This window comes from Galeopterus variegatus, unplaced genomic scaffold (genome assembly GCF_000696425.1).
Source record: "Galeopterus variegatus unplaced genomic scaffold, G_variegatus-3.0.2 Scaffold278, whole genome shotgun sequence".
Taxonomy (NCBI): Eukaryota; Metazoa; Chordata; class Mammalia; order Dermoptera; family Cynocephalidae; genus Galeopterus; species Galeopterus variegatus.
In genome coordinates this window covers 363,725-383,825 of record NW_007726389.1, presented here as the reverse complement: position 1 = coordinate 383,825, position 20,101 = coordinate 363,725, and the positions used below count along the sequence as shown (strand labels likewise).

The 20,101-nt window shown below is 41.2% G+C and overlaps 1 protein-coding gene across 1 annotated transcript in view; it reads right to left on the bottom strand.

Annotated features, from left to right (window-relative positions):
- Window positions 1–15,037, bottom strand: part of STX18 (syntaxin 18) — a 119,941-nt gene extending 104,904 nt beyond the window's left edge. Inside the window, exon 1 of the mRNA XM_008566926.1 lies at window positions 14,831–15,037. Within this exon, the coding sequence (XP_008565148.1) occupies window positions 14,831–14,998 (168 nt within the window). The 5' untranslated portion in view covers window positions 14,999–15,037. The remainder of the gene's footprint in view (window positions 1–14,830) is intronic.
- Between the last annotated feature and the right edge of the window lie 5,064 nt (window positions 15,038–20,101).

Sequence of the window (20,101 nt, the reverse complement as noted above, 5' to 3'; positions counted from 1 at the left end):
TCTCAGCCGTGCATATTGGGTGGAAGTAACACATTGCTCCAGCTGCAGAGCTGGGTCCTAAGTAGCTAAGCAATATATCCTTTCCCTCTGGAGACGGGTGGATTTAAGGATAGGCATATGACTCAATTTGAGCCAGTGAGAATGACTGAATCCCAAGATTTTGGTGAGTACTACAAGGAAAGAGCCTCTCTCTTCCTCTGGATGGGGCAGGATGGGAAAGTGAAGTCTGCATGCACTGCTGCTCTTTGGTTACCACAAAGCAAGGGCTTGGAGGTTCCTTAAAGGAGATGTCAACACTGTAAAAGGCAGAATAGAGGGATCAGAAAAATTAGGCCTTTGGTGACACTGGTCCACCAAGTTCAGCCATGCCAGTGGTAAGTTGTACCATTAGACTTTTAAGTGATATAAATCAAACTATTTTGGTTATTTATGCTAATTCACATTGGGTTTTCTGTAACTTGTAACCATAAGACTCCTTATAAAACAAGTTACTGTTTGCAGGAAGAAAATCAAGCTACACATTTTAAGAAATGCACAGCAAAAAGGAAACAAACAGGGAGAGGGTGAGAGTGGACTGCAAGTTAAATCTGAGAGGATATGAAGTTAAAAAAAAAAAAAAACCAAGTTAACAGGATACTCCAAAACACAAATAAGAGAATGAGATTCAAGATGTGGAAAGAAAGCCTTCCATTCCAAACAGCATCAATCAGGCCCTTATAGGGGTATCCTGTGGTACATTTATGAAAATAAAGTTTTATAAAGAGCTAGAAAAAAATTTAAAAATAACGAATGTTTCTTTTTGAAAAGGTCTTTATGAGAAAAAAGAAAAGGCTTTGGGATAATTTAATCTAGAGAAAGCAAGTCCTAAAGGCAATATAACTTGTTGAAGAGTTATTTATAAGGAGGTGACTAAACAGCTGTTCTCCAATTTCACAGAAAAAGAATTAGAGGAAATTGATTTAAATTTCAGTATGAAGCTGAAGCCAGGCAAAGGAGAAGTGCTTGAGGGAGAACTGTTAATAATGAAAAATGCTAAATGGAAAACTGGATTTTTATGGCTTTTAGAAGATGGAAAGTCACCTAGTTTGATTCTTTTAGTTTGGGATCAAACTACTATACACATATGTGAGGAGTACCTTCTGTTTATTTATGCAAATACCACCTATTGAATCCCTACTATGGGTCAGGCGCTATGCTAGGAACTGGGAAAACAAAGATGAATAAGATATGGTGTCTGTCCTGTCTAAAGGTTGTACTACTAGATACAAGCATCAAACAGAGTCCTACCCTCCCCTTTCCCATTCCCATGCCCTGAAGTAAACTATCATTTGGGAGAAGACACAACAGCACTTAGAAAGTGAAATGATAATGTAATAATGAAATAACACAAAACAATAATGCAAAGGATGTCACAGGCCACACAGAGTTCCTTGCTTAATAAGTGATACGGCAGTAAGTGCTTTGAAATCAGAAGGAGACTAGTATAGACTAGAATGGGCTTTTCAAAATAGGTAGAATTTGACAAAGTGAAGGAGAGTGAGCAGTCCAGGCAAGAGAAATGGCAGGAGCCAAGGAGGAGGCCAGATAGTGGAGGGGACAGCTCAGGCTCAAGGTGGTGAGGGTCTGAACCCACATGATCACAATGGAATGGGTGAGAAAGAGAGGAAACACAGGCTCTATTCACTTAGTTCACTTCCAGGATGTGCAGAACTGTGCTCTATGCCGTGAGGGGAATGGAACCAAGTGACCGTCCTCTTGGGCCTAATTATGAACTGGATGGGAGAGGCCAGGAAAAGGGAGAATGACTGCTACAACTGCAAAACTGGTGGTCAGTGTGGAGGAGCTGTCTCATTGGCTATGATTTCTAGAATTTTATTTACACAAGCTGAAACAACAACAATGCCAAAATGTAAACAGAAAAAACAGTCCTCTCAAAATATCACCTAGTATGCACCATGGGAGATACTGATTTTATTGCCAGTTGAGTCAACAGAAAAGTATAGAAGCAAATATGCCTGTACTGATGGAACTGTACCAAGTAACAAATATTTTATAAGACCTCTAAAAAAGAAGGTCTTAGTTAGAACTAAAATGTTTCCAGATTTCATCTTTTGACATAACCAAGATTCATTCGCAGATTTCCAATCACTTACCCACAGATAGGTGTTTAGAAGCTTTCAGAAAATTCATCACCTCTCCTTGATATCTTTTTTTTCTTCCTTCCCTTAATTTAATTTTGGTTTAACTTCCTCTTGTCACTGCTTGCTTACAAATCACTGCCTCCATGTCTGGAGTCAATTAGGGCTATAAAGAACCCTACCACGCCTTCATCTGCGGACTCATTCATATATATTTTCTTATATCAAGAGGTAGAACTAAAAGCCTGTAACTCCAAAAGTTTCCAATCAACCATCACATTCTATTCTTTGGAAAAGTATGCTTCTCTCCACAGCTAAGAAGATGACATCAAACAAAATGTTTTGCAAGAATGTTTCCTTTCCACCTGTATAAAGATGAATTGTGCTTTGGGAATTCACTTGCAAAAAAGGGTTGAGTGTGGGTAATAAATGCTTAATAGCAATAGCATTAAAAAATCTTTCTACCATTTAAAATTAAATGTAATTTCCTTATTACTTTAATGGAATCCCTTGGAGTTGAAGTATTTAACTAGTCTCTTTCACATCAAGTATTCATTATATAATTCCCTTTTAATATTAGGTATGTAAACTGTCCATTGACAGAATAAAAGCACATTTCCACTGAAACAAAAACTGGAGAAGGACAAGGCAGCTTGATTGAGAATCTGAAAATGGGTTACAGATTCCATTTCAGTTCAGATTTACAGTCAACATGCCACAGTGCCATTTACCACCTCTAAAGTTTCAGGTCATATTCAGAAGAAAAGTATGAACTGCCACATCACTTAAGAAAAATCTGTTTGAGCCTAGAATACTTGACTTTTCCCACTGCAATGTTGAGCAAGAAAGGGAGAAAGAGGGAAAAAATATATCTCATATAAAAACCACCATAAAAAAAAAAAAAAGGCAGAGATGAATTACCCAAAGTTCTGGCCATGGTGAGGACTTCCCTTTGTCACTGTCTTTCAGAGTCACCCCTGAATGGGGCTGCAATGTAGCCCTGTCTATCACTGACTGGAACCAGCCTACTGGCTAAATCCATCCTAGCCCGGAAGATGCTTGACATACACAGGGGAAAAATTCTAGGGCTGGATGGCAGACACCTAACCCAAATCATGAGCTGTGGATGCAAAGCCTCTCTACACAGTTCCTAATTCAATCCCTCTCTTCCAGCCCTCCTATCTCCTGCTGGAGCCTCCCATCCCAACCAAAAGCCAGAGGGCAAGGAAACCCCTTTACGCAATTTATAAAGATCAGCCTCCTAAGGCAAGAGCAGAGTGGAAGACAGTGAGCAGATCCAGAAGAGCCACAGCACACCCTATTGTCTACTGCTCACATCCTTCAGTTAAACTGAGATCTTCTCAGTAGATTCTACCATCTAATGCTTTTCCATTTCCCACTCTTGGAGCCTTTGTCATGTGTTCCTAGCCTGCTTCTCCTTCTCTCCATTTTCACACTTGGAAAATCTATGGATCTTTAGAGCCCATGTAAATGTCACCTCTTCAACCTCAACCAGAAGTGATCTGTCTTCTGAATTCTCAAAGTTCCTCTTTCAAGGATTTCTATAATTACTAATGAGTATTTCTTATACTTATGAGTTTATATATGAGATTACTTATCACCACCTGACATTAGGTATTTTTATGTATACTTGTCTACTATAAGTTTTCCATTAGAACATAAGCTCCATGAATGCAGAGATTTGTCTCTCATCTTTGAGAAAACAGTGCATACCCTATAGTAGAAGCTCACTAAATATTTACTAAATGAATGCCCCCTTCTAGATATAAACATACTGATGGACAGAAGAGAGTCTCATTCATCTTTCAATCCCAAAGAGTAATCTAAGTGCCTTCCTTACTCACAGGTAGGCACTCAATAAGCGTAAGGTGACAATAAAGTATAGCTGTCCCTCAGTAACCCTGGGGGATTCATTCTAGGACCTCTCACAGATACCAAAATCTATGGATGCTCAAGTCCATTATATAAAATGGTGTACGGTCAGGGTCAGAAAGGTGGATGCTAGGCCTGGGTTACCCATGTCTCAGCCAAGGAGGGGTAAGCATTCTTGCTATTCTCATCCCTGTCCCAGGTTACATGGGGGAGCTTCCCTGGGGACAGCACACATCCAACAGTTGGGTTAGGGTTAGGGTTAGGGTACAAAGGCTCTCGAGGCCCTCTGTACTCAGGCCACAGAACACCTTCACAAATGTATTTCACACTGCTGACAAGGAGCAGCTACTAGCCTGGGGAGCCAGTTTCCTCACTGTCACTGAAACATACCAGCTTTGATTTTACTTGCTCTTCAAGGCTCTGCTCCCACGTAAAAGCTTTCCTGCCCAGTCTACCCCTCATTATCATTCCCTTTTCTATACTCATTCTATACTCAGTACTAATAATAAGTTCTAACACATTTAATACTTTCAAGTAATTTATCAATAATTTCCTTTAATCAGTATCAGGATATCCAATTTTTTATATTTGAGAAAAGATTAAATAGAAAACTAACTGAATTTTTTTTGTCTTTTTATCTTAAGAGGTTATGATAAATTTGAAACAAATTTGATTAAAATGTGTTTCTTTAAAATAGTGATAAACTGGAAGCAGCCTAAATATCTTTCAAGAGGGGCTCGGATAAATCAATTACATGATATTATTTTTAACGGCTATGCAGCCAAATAAATGGGTGGTAAAGAGCACTATGTACTGACATAGAAAAATGTCCACAATATATTGTTAATTTTAAAAGGTAAGGGGGTGGGGGAGGGGAGATCATAAAACAGTATTGTAGAAAAATCCTGTTTTTGTTTAATAGGAAAAAAATGTCTGGAAAGTTATACATCACAATTGTAACAATGGCTATTTCTGGCCAATAATGCTAAATGTAAACTTGATTTTCTTCTTTATTCTGCTTAAGGAGCACTTACTATTTCCATAAACGGATTTTAAAAGTCGACTTCAAAAACGTGTCCTGCTGATAATAGCCCATTATAAAAGTACATAATCACTATTACATCAAATACATTTGTGAAAACATACCAAATGCCAACTTTGAAAATAAATTTAAAAACACCTCATTTTTTCATCTAGATGAAAAATTCTAAGTATATAGAGACTCAGGGGGGAAATATCACAAGGCAATCGCAGTTATCATTGCAAAAGGCATTTAAAAATATATCCTGGGACTTTCAGAAAGAAGAGTACTTAATCACAGGACCATCCTACTGAAGAGTTCCTTAGGGATTACCTATGCAAAGCTCCTCAATAAACAAATAAGAGTGAGACCCAGAAAGGTTAGGTGAGTTCTCCAAGATTACAATTAAATATTGGCGAAGTCCAAAAATATTTATAATTCAGAATTTATGCTTTTTAATTCCTTTCTCAATTTCTCTGAGTTAAGATAGTCTGCAGCCTATCACTTTTACTTATACCATAGAATTTGTTGCTGGAGAAGATGTCCAAGAAAAAGCAAATGTTCATTTCACAAGAGTTTTTTTTTTACTGACTATAATTTGGATAGAAATGCACACAATATTGTGAAATGGAAAGCCTCACTCTCTTGGTTAAATATAGCTTATAAGTTCCATGATAAGAACATTTTGACAACTAGGCATATGTTAGGCTATGATAAGTAGGAGCTGACAAACTCTAGTATTTACAGACTTTGAGAATCTGAAAGTCAGGAAGAAAAAAGTACTACTGAGCTTAAAATTTCAACTGTGCTGTACACTTTTCATACTTTTTGTATTTGAGTTTGGGGGTTCATTCAACACATTATACCTTCAATCCTCTGGCTTATTCACTTTCTTTTTAGAGGAATTTTGAAGGGGCCTTTTTTAAGTCAATGTGTTTTAAACATAAAAAGTTTTTCATACCATAAACTGTAGTAAACATTTGTAGACTTCACTGATACTTTACCCACCAGAGGGAGCCCATATGGATTTCTGTGTAACATGAAACCTCAAACATGAGGTTTATGTGAATTCTAGAATCATGTTATTCATAATACAATCGATACTATAAAATCATTTAATAATACTATATTTATATACCCCCCAAAAGAGAAAAATTAAATGAGATCAGGTATGTAAAATCCTTAACAGAGTTCCAGATCTATGTATGGCAGAAGCACGAAAATGATTGATTTTCCAAAATTTTTACCCTCCTGAATTTTAGTTACAGTGCTCGGAATAAATTAACAAACGTATTCTGACTTACACACAAGTTGATGTGAGTTACGATCATATCTGCCTTCCCTTCAATACATAGACAAATCTGGTTCTTGATCACAGAAGATAAAACCAGACTCTGAACAGGAAGAGTTCACTAAAAATGTCACTCTGAGGGTACCTGTTTCAGAAGCCCTACCCTAACAGGTGATACACTAAACTTTCTGCCAACTAGAAAGTGAAGAAAGAGGGAATTCTTTGACCTACTCCAGATTCTTCTTGGAATGAAAGGGAAAATCGACTATTTCTGAGAACCATGCTTCTACAACATGTGATATAAGCATTACCACCGAGATGAGTTTCCTTCAAGAATACAGAAAGCACACTGAGAAGAAGTGGGGAGAAGCTGGCATCTACCAGGCCCTTCTGAGTCTCTATCCCCATCGGCACTCAGGGGAAGGCTGACTTGCATTGTACTTCTCACCACCATAAGGCCCAGCCCACTGTTTGCTGGATTTATGAGGCAGGTCTCAATTTCCATGTAGTTGGCTGGGCATGTGTACTAGGTATCTAAGTTGTACTCTACTGTGCCTAAGATCTAAATATGGCAAAGTTGGAGATCCCATTGGGTTCCAGCTATGTTCTCCAATCCAAGTTTACCAAGAAGCACTGCCATTGGGGAATTATCCACCATTTGGCATCTTAATAAAATTCCAATGTCCATTAGGCTCCTTGGATCTATTATCCACTGTTTAGAATTGAAAAGACATGAGTAACTGCCATCCTACCCTAACTTTGAAAAAAATAAGTTATTGTGGTGTACTACTATTTAATTTTCCAACCAGAATGCTGGGAATTATTCTACCTCTTCCTCTTCCTAACCCCACTAATTAATTATTAAGTTTTACCAAATTTTTTGAGTCTACCTACTAAATACTACATACCTACTTCATCTATCCTATTATCACTGGCTCCTCATCTTTTACCCGAATTACTGTGCCAGCCTCCTAATTAGCTCCCTATATCAGTCTTGTTACACTCCAAACCCATCACCAATATCACTACTGATTATCTTAAAATACAAATACAATCTTTTCATGCCTCTGCTTGCATAGCCCAGAGCATGAAGTCCACACTCCTCAGCACTGCTGACAATGCTCTAATCCAAGAGCTGGTAAACTTTTTCTCTAGAGGACCGGACAATAAATATTTTAGGCTTTGCAGGCCTTTGTGGGCTACAACTCTGCTGCTGTAGCATGAAAGCACCCATATTTACACAGCCTATATGTAAACAAATGAACATGACCGCATTCCAATAAAACTTTACTTACAAAAACAGGCAGCAGGCTGGATTTAGCCTGCAGGCCAAAATTTGCAAACCCCTGCTCTAACCCAATCCAGCACAGCCTCATCTCCTGGCACTCTAACCCTCACCCAGGCTTCCTCCAGGAAAGGGATCTAGTCACACCAGTCTTGCCTCTGCTCCCCCAATTGCCTGCTGTGTACATCACTGCCTTTGCTCACACTCTTCCTTCTGCAGGAGTGTAATTTATCCCCCTTTCTAGGTCTGGAATGGTTCTTGTCCTTCAAGGCCCAGTTTGATTATCACTTTCTCTCTGAGGCTTCCACTGATTCTCCCTCATGTAGATTTAGTTATCTTTTACCTGTATTTTCAAAGAGCTGGAGCATATGTCTCATAGTTTTTTAAGTACTCACAATGCCTGACACACATCATATGTTCAATGCTTATTGGCTCATGAAATAAATCAATTATTGAATAAATATAATTTCAGAAGCTGTAGTCCTAAGTCCTGGAAAAAATTCAGAATGCAATCCACACAAAGGACTCACTATTAATATCATGAAAAATCTCGAGTGCTGAGCTCTGCTTATAGTATACAGTCAGTTATTACAATCCATAAAAACACAGCATCATGAAGCTAAAAGAGGCCTTGAAGAGCTTTAATGCAGCGGTTTTTACACTGTGTGTCTCTGAGCCCAGTGGTTGGTTCCTAAGGGGTTCCTCAAGGAGAAGGGGAAAAGGCAGTAGAAGGATAGGCTGGCTAATGACCTTCTCTTCCCAGCCCCTCACCCCACCTTTAACCAAAGCTGCTCCTTATTTCACTTGCAACAAGATTTCTGCCATATTAAAAAAAAAAAAAAAGAAGAAGAAAGAATCTATATGATTCAACTCACTCATGTTCTGTTCATAGCCTGCATCCTACACCCACATTGTTTCCTGATCTATTCCTATATTGTTTGGCCCTGTCTCCTGTCTTTCCTCCTTCTCACTGACTGACTGCACATACCACCTGATACTGCTTCTTTGAACCAGCTTCCTTAACTGAAATCCCCTATTTAATGATGACTATACTCAATCCTTGGATAAAGTCTATTTTCAGCTACTCTGGATAATCAGGTGGTCCCAGGTCAACCTCTGGGTCCCAACATTGCCACACAAGCTCAACACTGCCTCTCAAAAGGAAATTAAGGAGGACCTGGGGAATCAATGCTAAGAGAGTTATAACTGTCACTCACACCTAAGTCACTGCCCTGTCCGCTTGTCCACTAGACTATAAACTCCTTGAATGAAGAACTAAATCTGAGTAATAAAATAAAAGCTACTATTTATTAAATGTTTTCTCCAGATACTGGACTAAGTATAAATGTATATTGTGCAATATTCAAGAATCATGTGAGGATCGTATTTTTAGAACTGGAAGGAGCCTTGGATAGAGATCACCTAGCCCCAAAACCAAAGAGACACAGTATATTAACACTTATTCACTGACTCAAGAAATAGGTATTGAGGACATGCATCGCTGCACTGTTCTGGAAGTTTGGGATTCAATGCAGACAACAGCCTTTGTTTTCAGGAAGCATATATTCTAGTAGATAAACAATAAATAAATGGATACATGATATGCTAGGTAATGAAAAGAATAAAGCAGGGTAAAGGACAGAAAAAAGATGCCACTTTATACACAGCAGTCAAGTAAGGCCTCACTGAAGCAACATTTGAGCAGAGACCTGAAGCAACTGAGAGAACAGCTAAGTCAAACCTGGGAGAAAAGTGTTCCATGTAGAGGAAACAGCAAACACAGTGGCCCTGAGGAAGTTATGTGCCTGGTGCATCTGAGAAAAGCGAAGAGGCTGGGGTAGCTGGAACAGAGTAAACAAGAGGAAAGTACGAGAAGGTGAGCTCAGAGAGGAGCAAAACCAAGTCATTTGACGTTGGGCCACTCTAAGAACTTTGGATTCCAGCCAGTTACTTAAGATAATCAATCTTAAAAAAATAAAGATAAATAAGTGAAGGTTAGCTTTCACAAAAGCAATGCATAACAGATAAAGAACAAAATCTCATCTGCATGCCTAATCTGAAAAGACAATCCCCAACAACTCAGGATCACCAGAACCTTATTCATAATTGAACCATCTTTGTTTTACAAGAAATCTCTGAAGTTGTATAGTCTAAGCACTCAGTTTTAGTAATGTGGAAACCAAAGCCCAGAAAGATTATGTGGCCAGTCCACTTAATGGCAGACCTGTGGCTAGAACACAGGCTTCCTGATTTCCTGTCCAGTGCTCTTCAGTGGCCCCTGCTGCCTCTGGACACGCAGCTCGGCTGCTGACAGGAGTCTCAGTTACCTGTGTGGTAGCTTCCCCTGGCCTCTGTAATCTTTATAAATCAGTAAGAGAATAGAAGAACTGCTACTATGAGGCATCTCCAGGCCCATTCCCATACACAAAGCCTGTTATTACAAACCCCCACAATTGTATTTTTTCATTCCCCACAGAGCTGAAGACAACCAGGCAGATGAGGTGGAGGCATGTCAGGCACTGTGACAGATGTTTCCGTTGCTTCTGCCTGCCCAATATCCCTTGCTCCCTACTCCCAGATATAGCACTCCCTTTTCCACAGTTCTGGTGGGGCTGGAATCACAGTATCCTCACCAGCTACTGCCCACAGATTGAGGTGGACATAAGACCTGACCACCTAAAGAACCTTATCCCTCTAACCATAATGACTACTATGAGAGGGCTCAGGATCTAAGCAAAGCCAACTAGAGTCCTTTCTTTGAGTTTTATGGATAAGAGCTAGAGAAAGAAGCTCTATCCCTGGACTGGCCCATTAGATGAGCTAAGAGATTCTCATTTTGTTCAGGTTAGTTTACATTAGGTTGCAATTACTTGCAACCGAAAGAACCCAGACTTATGCAGGCACTTGGATACCTTTTCTTATTTCATCTGCCTAACAATCCTATAATGTTGCCATTACTCACACTATTTTATAAAGGAGGAAACTGAGGCTAAGAAGCTTGCCCAAGTTCATATGGCAAATAAGAGACATTCAAATTCAAGTCTTTCTCCTCCAAATTTCATTCAGTATTCAGTTATGAATTCAGTATTAACTCAAGAAAAAGAAACTCATCACCAAAAAAACTCTGTTTTATACATTATAGTGGCAGGGGCCAGCCCGTGGCTCACTCGGGAGAGTGCATTGCTGATAACACCAAGGCCACGGGTTTGGATCCTATATAGGGATGGCCGGTTGGCTCACTGGCTGAGCGTGGTGCTGACAACACCAAGTCAAGGGTTAAGATCCCCTTACCGGTCATCTTTTCAAAAAAAAAAAAAAAAATTATAATGGAAATGTAAGGTAGGAGGATGTAGTGGGGGGAAAAACCGCACTAAAGTTGGCCAACAGACCTGCATTCTACCTCTGGCTCTGCACTATGACCTCAGCTGCTATGACTGGGTACTTTTAAATGTTTTTTAAAAAAAAAAAAAAAAAAGCCCATGATTCTGCTTTAGGTATATAGATTCTATTTTTACTCTATGTCAAGTAGATTCCAACTTGCATGTTGAACCCAACAACTGGTGATGGCTCCTTGCAAAGCATTCTGAGCTGTACAGATCTACTAGGAAATCAGCACTGTCTTTAGCGGTCACAGGGAGAAAGAGTGAGGAACAGCTGCATACTTGCCACACATTTGCCATGGCTGAGCAAGAATTCCACCTTGATGCAGAAATGCTGCTGTCTTTTATCAGTGCAGGCAGTCCTTTGCTCTACCACTCATGCCATCAGTACCTGCACAGGATTTTCACTCATTCCTTCATGTGCTTACTTGGCTCCCCTCTACAAGCAAGGATTGAAAGTGCAAGGCAGCTAAATGGTTTGGAGAATATAGTTGGTGCCACTGGAAAAAAATATGTCTAAATGGCCTACATGGGGAGGGGAGAGGCAGTAAAGGGGAACAATAATAATCAGTATGGTTCCTTCTAATATATACATAGTCTCATAATATCCTAGTAATTAGCTTAAATAGGGTATTATCATGTCCATTTTAAAGAAATAGAAAATGAGAATCAGATAAGAGGACTTGCCCAAGTTCAGCCACTTCTAAGCAGCAGAACCCAAACTTCAGTCCAAGTCCTAGTTATCTTTCTAATCCCATGGTCCTCATCAGTCCCACAATTAAAGTGAGTTAACTAACTAATCAAGTTTCCACTGCAAAGTGGCATATTCATCATTATTTGGAATTGTTCAAATAATATAAATTCCTCCAAAAAAATTTGAAATGTCATTACTGTCTGTAATTTAGTGGGTATACATGCATTTAAGTATATATAAATTTACCAAAACTGAGTATAAAAGTTAAATATTTAAAAGAATGATGCAGAAGAAATCCTGTGAAGGGAAAAAAAGATCTAGTTTCAACACAATTTTATTAAGCTAATATAACCTCTACAATTCAGTGAGATGGAAATCTGACATCAGATGTGTGTTTTGACCAAAATAAAGAAGGGAGGAATGGGAATTGAGCTAGATGCAATGTACCCTAGAAATAATAGCAAATGCTACAATGAAGGCATTTATCAAAAGTCATTAGTACAACTTGCTACATTTCCTCAGGTGTAAAAAATCAGGGTTAAACCTGAATTAGAAAACATGCTTCTAGTATTGACTAGATTTTTATGTGTAAGAAATCCAGGCCAAACAAAATAATGGCCAGACTCTACACATCTGATTGTGGTAAAAGAATAGGACACCCATGACTAGGTCTATACTAGTTAAACTTTCCACAAGGAAAGAGGGGGAGTGGGAAACGGTTGCAAGAAGAGGAGATAATTCACAAAGCAACTGTGATGTAAAATCAATACTCCTCAAAAGAATGCATGCCTTCCCTGTGTCAAGAGTGGCAGTGGCTCTAATGACACAGCTTATGTCCCTATTTCATAAAATCTCCAAGCCTTGACACATACCCACATCATTAAATAGCAGAATTGGAATTCTCACTGACATGCAGTCTAATCCTCCGATAAATGCACAAAGTTCTTTTCAAACATCTCTGACCAGCAGTCGTCTTTCTGTTTAATTACCTCCAGTGACAGAGAACTCAGCACCGCAGAGTCATGTTTCAGTTCCTGAGGCCCATTAACTCAAAAGCCTAATTCTTGGCACATTTCTTGACACTCAGGGAGAGGCCTAAATGATCACAGGGCTCTCCACAGGGCTTGCAAACCCAACTATGCTTCTTGTCTCTACTATTCCAGTCCCCTAACACTAAGTAGAACCCGAAATTGGCACAGTGTTAATAATAATTTCAGTGATTTCAGAGTTAGAAATGGCCCTCCGAAAACCAAAACTGTGATCTTCATACCACAGTTCCAATAAGAGGAACCTCAGTAACTGCTTGGGCCAAATTGAGAATATAGGGAGGGAGAATGTCCTGTTTCCCTTCCTCTCATTTCAACCTGAGATGCTCCCACTTTGATCTGCTGTATAGAGAGGATCAATATAGTTTTTTAAAAGTCTTCTGTTTGAGAAAAAAAAAAAAAAGAGGGGACCATTTAGAGGTAAATCAACTGAGGTCATAAAACTTGCTTACTAACATCATATGGCTAATAGTTGTAGGGTTAAGACAACAACCTGGTCTCTTGGCTCCTTCTCTGGTGCTTTCTCTACCACATAACTGATTACCTACAGGGCAAAGTTCAAACTCTGCAGAATGATATACAAAGCCCTTTAAGATCTACACTTTCCTGCCATTCCAGTCCAATTTTTCTGAGTATTCCATATTCTAGTCACACTCAAATGTTTATCATACCAACTTATGTCAGACTGTTACCTACCTCCACACCTTTGTGCATACTATTCTGTCAGCATGGGAATGCCCTTCCCCACCTTGCCTGCACTAGAACCAACTAATCCTCTTTCAAGATTTGTTTCAAGGTTCATTTCCTCTATAAAGGCTTTCCTTATCCTCAGAAGGAACTGACCACATTCTCCTTTGTGTCTTATACAACACCTGCAAGGCTTTATGGCAATTGATTTGTTTGTATGTGTCTCCTCCACCACTCTTTTTACGTCCTGTTGGACGTAAAAACACAGTGCTGTTCAGAAGGTAGGTGCTTAATAGATGTTTATTGCTGGCTTGAACATATTCATCTGGTCCAATCCCTCTTCTCATTCTTGAATATCCTCTGCAAACTGCCACTCATTAATTCATGCGTACATATATTCATTAAAAACATCTGAGTGTCTACAAAGTGCCAGACATTGGATTGTGTGTCAAGCAGAGGTGGATTTACCATGAAATTAATGAAGCTTAAGCTTCAGGACCTTTCATTTGCATCTTCCAATGCTCTGAACTGAAGTGTGTGTGTGTGTGTGTGTGTGTGTGTGTGTGTGTGTGTGTGTGTGTGTGTGTATTTATTAAAGAGGGCAGACAAAACTACATAAGATTTAGGCCCCGCAAAAACTAGATCCACCAAGGATACAAAAGTGAACAAGACAAATATCTCCCCCTTATGGAGTTTCCTGTTTAGCGGAGAAGACAGACAACCATTTGTTCATTCACTTGTTCAACGAACATTTACTAAGCAATGCTACAAGTCATGCATTCTGAGATGAAGCCAACACTGTTCTTGCCCTTAAGGAAAGGGTTCCTGTTCTCAGGGAAACGGAGGAAAGGCTGCTATGTTCATGGAACAGAAAGTAGTTTAGATGACGGTAACAGAGTGTTTGTGAAAGAGTCCTACTTAGTGCGGGAGACAAAGGGAATAGAGAGTTCAGCTGAATATGGTTTTTGATCTCAACTGGGGCGTGCGGGGTGGGGAGCAGACAAGTAAACAGAAGAGGCAAATGCAGTGTAGTAAGGGTTCCTGCGACAGGAAGCAAGGGACTGAGGGGGAGTTTCCCTACATTTAAGTCTGCAGTGACGGCGAACTCATTACCTCACAAAGTGGCCCACGAACTTTGCGGATAATTTCTGAGCGCCTCCTTCCCCCAAGGAGAAATCTGCTCCCTAGAGTTTCCCGACATGCATCCCCTTCCTCAAAATAAGGCTGTTCCTTTCCCAAGACAGCTGTCGGCTCTCTGAGACCAACTCTTCTGTCCCCCTTGAGACCTCGTACTTCACACACTTCTTACTGAACAGGGTCTGGTTTGGGGTCTGGGGTCCCTGTCTCGGGTCCGTCCCACTCTCTAGCCCGCCGTTTCCATAGCAACCAGCTCACCACTTCGCGGGCCCGGCTGGAGAAGTCGCCCTTGGGCCGGGGGCTCCGGCGGAACAGCTCATCGCGGCTGCCATCGACCCCGCCGCCCACCGCCACTCCCAGGGCCTTGTTCCGAGTCTTTACGGTCTTGACGCTGGCCCGGAACAGCAGCGTGATGTCCACCGCCATAGCTGTCCGCGCCCGCGGCCCCACAGCCGGGCCGCGCACGTCAGCAGCTGGGGACCGCGGCGCGAACCCGGCGGCTGGAGGACTGTTCCGGCCCCGCACACCTCCCCCCAGCAACGGCGACATGAGAAGAAAGGTTCCGGCTCAGGCGGGCTACCGCGGCGATAGGAGAAAGGTTCCGGCTCCGGCGGGCTACCGCGGCGAGAGGAAAAAGGTTCCGGCCTCCGCCCGGCTACAGCGATGAGATCCGGGCCCCCCTCTCTCCTCCGGCAAGCCTCGGAGGGCTTGCCCGCGCGGACGGTACTCCGAGCTCGCGTGTGCCAGACTGGGGCGAGAGGATCGGGAAGCCGGAAGGCTCCGTCCCTTGTCGTGGCCCCTCACTGACTGGGCCCGGGAGGTTTGGTGGCTGGGGACGCGGAGGCGTACCACCCTTGACCTTTGACTTCAAGAACTCACCTTGACCCGGCCAGAGACACTTGGACAGTGACCATCTGGGTGCATTAAGTGCTAGGACAGCAGGTGTGCAAGGCACAGAGATAGAGGCCTTTCTCCAGCCTCAGCCACCTCTTCTGTAAGGTGAAGCCGGCTCCTTCCTCGGAGTTGACTGTGAGATTTAAGTAAGGTGACGCGTGTCAAGTGTTTTGACGTTGCTTGACTCCTAGTAAGTGGCCAATAAATGCTAGTTACCGTAGCTGAAAGTATTATCATCACTCTTATTATTTTTGGTGAGGAAGAGGCTCTACAGGGATGATGTCACCTGAGCAGAGAATCGAAGGATGAGTAGGAATTTGTCGCATGGAGACAGAGGTGATATAGTGGCTCTAATGCCAGTGAATTCTTTCCATCTTTGGTATATAGTTTTTAAACGTACTCTCTTGAGTCATAGTTATTGAAATTGACCACAAGTCAGCCAATGAGGTTTTTCCTGCATTTTTTGGTTCATGGTTCAGTTTTAATTTTATCAAGTTTGTTGTTTCTTCTTAAAGAGGATGCACGACTAGAATGTGTATATTTAAACAGTGGTTTTAATGGTCAGCAAGATAAGTTATCTTCATAATAATTCTAAAGTGCCGTTTGCCTTTTCACCCTCATTTTCTCATGGGTTGTGCACAGTTGAGTTTTCCAGAGACTGTGGTATCGCAGCAGACTGAATGCAGAGCAGCTGTCTTCTATTAAGCCAGACTTTAAAGAGATTTGTAAAAACGTAAAACAATGCCATATCTTCTTACCAATTTTGTTTTGTTTTGGAAAATGTATTTTTTCATAAAAAGGCATCATTTATGTTAATATATAATGAATATTTTCTTGTTTTCAGATGAATAGAAAAGTTTTTGTTTTACTTACTAATATGGTAAATATCAATAGATAAAATTCATGTACACAAAAATTGTTTAGGGCCTTCAGTAATTTTTAAGAGAATCTCTGCCAATGATTCTGTCTTGCACAAATGGCCCTTTGTTTTATTTATTTATTTATTTTATTTAGACATTAGCGAGTCTTTGGCTATGCAAAGGTAAGCCTGGAGTAGAGTAGAAGGAGAGTTGGATTGCACTGCATAAGACAGTGAAGGGGATTGAACTAGGGGAAGCCGGAACCCAGGGAGGAGGCCAGGAAAGTAGAAAGTAGGTAATTGAGAAGGGTTTTTGAGTGGATGGGAGGCTGAGCTCCACCAGACTTGCAGTGAGTGGTAACCTGTGTGAATAGTGAGTTTGGTGTGGTTGTTTTGGGCGGGGGTTAGAAAGGTGGAGACAAAAGTCTAAGTTTTCTGTCTGGATCTGTAAGAGCAGAAAAGATTGCGTTGGAGATGAGACCCAAGTGAGCTCCAAACATCAGGCTGTAAAGCCACGAGGGACATGAGTACATAAAGTTCCCTGAGGAGGCCGCTGGTCTTCCCACAGGCCATATAGGATTGCACTTTTTTATTTTGTTTGTTTTTATTTTTTTAATCTGAAAGAGTAAAGTGACTTCAGTTGACAGTGAACTAATAACTATATGAAAGCCCACAGAGCTCTGAGAGGATGTGGATAAAAAGGAAGAACAGAAATGTTGTGGGAGTATACTACTAACCACCCAGCTGGATGGAATATATGTTATGTTTCCTTTATTCATTCAGCAAACATTCATTGAGCCAGACACTGTTCTTCTGAAAAATATATTGGAATCCCCAAATGTAGCTCCTTATAATGGCAACCCACACACAAGCAGAATAGATGTAGGCAGCTTAGAATCATTTGGGGACTCTTTCATAGAAGCCATTAAATGCAGTCTCCCTCAAAAAGATACTGTATTGCTCATTCAGATGCCCAATCCACAATGGACATGTGCTGAGAGGGAGAAATAGGCCTCAGTTGTCAGCCAATGAGATTTTTCATCATCACATCCCTTAGGTTGGTTTTATAGCCCCACTGCCTGGGGAAAGATTGTGTAAGCAGACATTTGCCATTTGGAGAGTTCCCATTGTCAGGAAATGAATTCTTATGGTGGCGGGAGGGGACAGGGTTTTCTGGGTCCCTGGAATCATGGATTAGCCACAATAATATAGTAACCGGAGTAACTGGAGACACTCTATGATGTCTGTTTATTGTTTACTCCCCGAGAGGATTATAGTTCCTTGATCTACTGACCACAGACTTGGCCAGGTGATTCCTTTTATCCAATAAAGAGTGATGTGTCATTTCTGGGCAGCAAATTTAAGAGCTAATGTGTGATTCACCATGCTCTTTTCCCTCTGCCATGACAATGCACAATGTTCCAATGTTTTATCAGTCTGGGTCCCTGAGTAAAGATGGCATGGAGCATAGCCAACCAAAGACATGCACTAGGAATGACAAGTAGACCTTTACTGTTGTTGTCCCCAGAGACTTGTGTTTTTTTGCTACTGCAGCATAATTAGCATATCCTGACTGATACAACTCATATCCAGGTATTTGTCAAAACAAGAATATTGGATGCATTCTTCTCTTACCATCATTACAGTGTTATTTCTCAGTGAGTGAAGGACGGAGAGGAAGGAACTGCTATATTATGCCTAAATCTAAACAATGGAAAAGACCCGTTTAGGAGTGTTAGAGTGACAGAAGCCTTGCAAGATTATGACCATACCATGGTAGAATTCTTGATGCAAGAGGAAAGGACTTTGCAAACACTTACCTTTAGTTAGGAAGTGGACTTGAAATTTATTGAAAAAAATTTTTTCTCAGGGACTCTGGAAGGGATCATAACTCTAGGGATGGGAAGCTCAAAGCCTAAACTTTTGTTTTTTAAGAAGGAACCTAGCTAAAGAAGTCAGAGTGGATTTATCCCAGAAGCTTAGCTTTGAAGTAGATGTGCAGAAACAAGCGAGAAAAGGCAAGAAAATTGTCATGGTCCAACCTTTTGTGGTGCTGCCTCTGTCCCTCCACCACCTACCGAAGAGGAGCTGCCACATCCTCATTCCTACCTGATTCTTGTCTTGGGTTCTGAACACTTTGCTCTGACCTCCTGCCTTGTTGTACCCTACATTCTATTATCTCCCTTTCTGTATTGAGCTAAATGTTGGCCTCCCAAAAGGTGTGTCCACATCCTGATTCCTAGAACCCATGAATGTTACCTTACTTGAGAAAAGGGTCTTCGCAGATATAATTAAATTAAGAATCTTGAAATGATTTTGGATTATCCACGTAGGCCCTAAATCCAATAACAAGTGTCCTCATAGGAGATACACAGAGAACAGAGGACCCGGTGAAGACAGAGGAGGATATTGGAGAGAAGCAAGAATGCTGACAGCCACTAGAAATGGAGGAGCAGCAAGGGAGGGTTTTCCCCAAGAGCCTCTGCAGGGAGTGCAGCACGGCCAGCTCCTTGGTCTCACACTTCTGCCCTCCAGAACTGTGAGAAATAAATTCCCATTGTTTTAAGCCACAGAGTTTGTGGTCATCTGTGACTGCAACCACAGGAACCTAATACAAACCCTAACTCCTTTCCCCTCACATCCATCCTTTCTTACCTGTTCCAACCCATCTCCTTCAGATGATCCTCTCTTGGTTCTCGGTCACTGGGCTTGCATGCCCTCCAGGTCAGCCATTTTCAGCGGCCCGGGTCTGTATCTTTCTTGATATTAATCAAGTCCTGCCTCCGCCTCCCCTTGCGTTCTTCTTTCATTCCCCATCTCTTCTTTGATCTCCCTACCATTCTCCATCCTTGGAGAATCACATCTGAGCAAGCTCCCTGTACTACTAGTAAGGCTGGAGACCAGAATGAGCTGAATCTGAACAAAAAGGGCTCCTCTTTGCAGCGAAAAGGACATCCAGTGGCCCATCAGCAAATAGCAAACTCTCAACATAGGACTTAGAGGACGTAGAGATATTCAACTCTTGTTTCCAACTTCTCTATTAAGGAGCTGTTTGAATGCAGAAGAGAGGAGAGAGCTTATTTGGAGGTTCTAGCAACCACTTGTAGTATCTGAAGTGTCTGTGTCCGAAGAGTGGTCCTCAATCTGGACAGGCACTCCACTTTGAGCATTTCAAATAAGTGCAAAGAGAGAAAGGGGACACTTGCCAGCACAGCCAAATCAGCCCTGGGGGTTAGTGAATGACAAGGTGCCACCAGAACTCAGTGGTTAGGAAGCAAGTCAATCCCAAGGAAGGAGCATATGGCACAAGAACAAAGAGCCACTCAACAATAAGTCTCAGCACAGGGACAAAGTTCCCAGGCTCTTGAGGATTCTTCTTTTGTCATCCTGGATCCAAGTGACTAAATTTCAATAGGTAGGGCTAGAAGAGCAAAATTGGTAGGGCATTGTCTGTGGTTTGAACTTCTGCCAGTCATATCTCAGGTAATTGCTAAAAGGAGCTTATTCAGGAAATTATCTTAAGTCATGTCCTTTTGTTGATTTTCATATGGGAAGACAAGGGGTGTGTGCATGGGGAGAATGAGAGTTAACTAATTGGTTCTAAGTTTATGGTGCTTTCTACCATGAGCAATGGCCTTGGGAAAGACCCCCCCCCCCCCCCCCCGTATTCTTTCTAGCATTTTGCATTGTCAGTTTTTCAGGGGAAAAGGGCAATGTTGTTGTTGTTGTTTATTTGTAAATAATTTTTAATCTCAAAAGTAATACGTGCTCTTTGT